The sequence below is a fragment of the Palaemon carinicauda genome, chromosome 35 (assembly GCF_036898095.1).
Source record: "Palaemon carinicauda isolate YSFRI2023 chromosome 35, ASM3689809v2, whole genome shotgun sequence".
Lineage (NCBI taxonomy): Eukaryota > Metazoa > Arthropoda > Malacostraca > Decapoda > Palaemonidae > Palaemon > Palaemon carinicauda.
Genome location: NC_090759.1, coordinates 11441364 through 11445272, shown reverse-complemented (window position 1 = coordinate 11445272; position 3909 = coordinate 11441364). Strand labels below are relative to the sequence as shown.

The 3909-nt window shown below is 38.9% G+C and overlaps 1 protein-coding gene across 1 annotated transcript in view; it reads left to right on the top strand.

Annotated features, from left to right (window-relative positions):
- The first annotated feature begins 2355 nt into the window (after positions 1-2355).
- LOC137627391 (uncharacterized) overlaps positions 2356-3909 on the top strand; it is a 3244-nt gene continuing 1690 nt past the window's right edge. The window contains exons 1-2 of the mRNA XM_068358475.1: positions 2356-3000; positions 3355-3909. The exon at positions 3355-3909 is cut by the window's right edge and continues 1690 nt beyond it. Of these exons, the coding sequence (XP_068214576.1) occupies positions 2356-3000; positions 3355-3909 (1200 nt within the window). The remainder of the gene's footprint in view (positions 3001-3354) is intronic.

Below are 3909 nucleotides of genomic sequence, written 5' to 3'. Positions count from 1 at the left end.
TATTAAAAGTACTATTTTGGTGTACAAATAACATTTACGTATCGGTAAATGAATATTTAAATACTTGTTAAATTACTCCTGTTATATCTATAAAGCGCATAGTAAGTATTTTGTCCAGTTTGCGCATTATTCTGATAATCAATTACTTTAAACTAAGTGTTGACTATTAACTAGATTCTTTATCATAACGAGAATAATATAGTATTTATATAAATTAGAAGGTAACATTGTAAAGTTATCGAATTAAGCTGGTATAAATTAAAAGGAAATGTAAACTAGGACGTGCTAATTAGGTATGTTTTAAAGTAAAAAATACTTTTGTGTTTTAAAGCCTTGTTTATCGATTCGGTAAAATTGTTGTAAACAACAAAGTTTGTGATGTTAAGCGTGTCGTTTGAGTAATTATGAAGTAGCTAGCCGCGTGTTCAAGATCTCGAGCATAAAAAAAAAAAAAAAAAACATTGTTCAGTTGTTAACTGTGAATAAAAGTTTATAGTGTTATCGTAAGTTTCGCGAGACTCAATTTTGTATTTAAGCTATTTTTGTGTAATGTGATTTAATCAAATAATTTTGTAATTTTGTGATCTCTCGATCTTGATTGCTGTTTTGTATTTCTGTGATCGAAAGATTGTTATTTTGCGATCGTATGATCTTGTACTTATTCTTATAAAGTTTGGATATTTATTTTAGTTTGTACTTATCTTGCGCGACGGGCGACATTCAAAATGCCTTTCAATTTGCAACAATTTATTGTATCACCACGGGATCATGTGGAATCTCTCACAGTTGCCACAAAAACTGACCTAAAGAATCTAGCTCGCCATTATGATGTACAGGTTCCCGCAACTGCCGTAAAATGTGTAATTCTCAGTCATATTTTGAACTTCCTTGTAGATGAAGATATTGTTCCAGAAGAAGAACTGGCTGACGTACGAGCTCTAACCGTTACCAATCCAAATGGTGACTTGGATAAACTAAGTCTACAGCTGGAGTTGGAAAAGATGAAGATGCAAGCCGCAACTGCAGCGGCAACTGCTGCAACTGCCGCCGCTGAGGTAGAAGAAAGGAAAGCAGCTGCTGCTGAACGAGCCGCAACTGCCGCCGCTGAGGTAGAAGAAAGGAAAGCCGCTGCTGCTGAAAGAGCCGCAACTGCCGCAACTCTGGTAGAACGAGAGAAAGCTGCCACAGAACGAGAAAGAGCCGCTGCTGCTGAACGAGCCGCAACTGCCGCCGCTGAGTTAGAAGAGAGGAAAGCCGCTGCTGCTGAGCGCACGGCTGCTGCCGCTGCTTCCCTAGAACGTATCAAGGTGGAAACTGCTTTGGAGCAACAAGAAAAAGAAAGTGAACAGAAAAACAAAGCTCTCCGTGTTAGGCTGCAGATTGAGAGAGAAGCGGCCACAGTTACAGAACGGGATCTGGCATTTATAAGACTGAAAGAAAAGGAAGAAGGTAAGCTAATTCCCGAACCCTTTGATGTGGGCAAGGTGCAGAAATTGCTGCCCACATTTGAAGAACGGGAACCTGATAACTACTTTTCTGTGTTCGAAGACACAGCCAAGAATCTCAATTGGCCTCAGGACAAATGGTATTTGATCATCCGGAACTCATTTAAAGGTAAAGCATTATCTGTATGTGCCACTATGTTAGAGGAACATGATTATTTCATAATTAAAAAGGCAATCCTTGATGCTTATTCTATTACTGCGGAAGGTTATAGGCAAATATTTCGCAATAGTCAGAAGCAAGTTCAGCAAACCTTTTTAGAATTTATGAATGGAAAGATTAAACAGTTTCAGAAGTGGGTAGACAAAGTAGATGTCAAAACTTTCGAGCAGTTGAAAGATTTAATAGTAATGGAAGAGTTCTTAAGGAAAATACCAGGTAGCATTAATGTGTATCTAAGAGAGCAGAATGAATCTGACCCTAAGAAGGCCGCTTTAAAGGCAGATGACTATGCTCTTATTCATAAAGTAGGTAAAACCCCATATAGAGAAACTAGACCTAAGGAAACTTGTACATACTGCAAACAAGGACATCATATTTCAGAATGTCCTGATCCACATTGTGCAGCTTCATACTTAAAGAGAAAACCTAATCCCCCTCAATTCTCTCCTAAGCAAATGAATCTGCCCAAACAGGAACCAAAACCTAAGGTGGAGAAGAAAAAGACCTTCCATTGTGCATCACACGAGTCCCAAGCGTTTGCACCCTTCACTTGCTCAGGCAAAATAAATGGTAAACCTGTAACCATACTCAGACACTGGATCCTCTCAAACGATCGTCTCTCCTAAAGTAATACGACCTAAAGGTGCAACTCACAGTTATGTTGCAGTTAATGACCTAACCAGTAAGTCTATGTTGCCTCTCATTAATGTAAACCTTCATTGTCCTTATTTCTCTGGAACTACTGAAGTAGCTGTAAATCCAGAACTGTTACCATGCAAGAATGTAGATGTAATCCTGGGTAATGACATAGCTAACTCTATTGTCTTAACAAACTTAATAGCAGTATCTCCAGGTGATGTTGTACAGGAGGAATGCTTAGCAGTGACACGAAGCAGTAAAAAGGACACCCCTACTGAATCATCATCAAACCCGTTGCCAGTCTCTGAACCTATGGATTTCAACGAGTTGATGAGTACATATAAGATCCAGCCTGATTCCTTTAGCTATCAACAAAGGAAAGATGTCACTCTACAGCAGTGTTTCAACCAAGTGAAACCAAAGGATACCAACAAGTGTTCTTATTTTTATATTAATAATGATGTACTAATGAGAAAATTCAGGTCCAGCAAGAACAGTTATCTAGAAACCTGGAAGGATCTATTCCAGGTAGTTGTTCCTAAGGATATAAGACCTCTGATCCTAGAATTGTCTCACTCTGCTGACTCTCATCTTGGTATCACTAAAACATATGAACGCATCAGTCAAGACTTTTATTGGCCAAACATGAAGAATGACATTAAAGAGTACGTAAAAACATGTACAACATGTCAAAAAGTAAGTAGTCCTAATGTAAAAGTACCAGTTGCACCCTTAAAACCTATACTTGTGCCTAAAGAACCTTTCAGTAAGATCATAGTAGATTGTGTAGGCCCTTTGCCAAAGACAAAAAGGGGACATGAATACTTGCTTACGGCCTTATGCCCAACTACCCGTTATCCATTTGCAGTACCTTTAAGAAACATTTCAGCCAAGAACATCCTAAAGTCACTAGTGTCCATATTTACTGTTGTAGGATTTCCAACTGAACTACAATGTGATCAAGGAACCAATTTCATGAGTCATGCTTTTAAAACAGCTATGAAAGATTACCATATAACCCAAGTCTCATCCTCAGCTTACCATCCACAGACCAATGGAGCATTAGAACGCACTCACCAGACCATTAAAAATCTTCTCCGGAAATACATCCATAGTTCAGGTAACGAGTGGGATTGCGATTTGGAACTGATCATGTACGTCATACGAGGAGTTCGAAATCAGTCTACTGGTATGTCACCTTTTGAACTACTCTTCGGTCGACGGCCACGAACTATCCTCAGTTCAGTCAAAGAACTCATCCTGAAGTTGGGAGATAATGAGGTACCTCTTTCACAATATATTTCAGAACTCAACAGGAAACTTTCAGATCTTCACTCCATTGCCAAAACTAACTTGATAACAGCTCAAGAGAAGATGAAGATTAACTATGATAAAAAGGCTAAAACCAGAAGTTTCAAAGTAGGAGATGCAGTGCTGCTATACCATCCGATTGCAGGCTCTCCCCTACGAGAGAAATACCAGGGACCTTATACCATCACTCAACGTATCTCGCCAACCAACTATATAATCGCCACTCCAGATAAGCGTATGTCTACTCAATTAGTCCATATAAACCTCTTAAAGGCCTATTTGTCTCCCTCAACA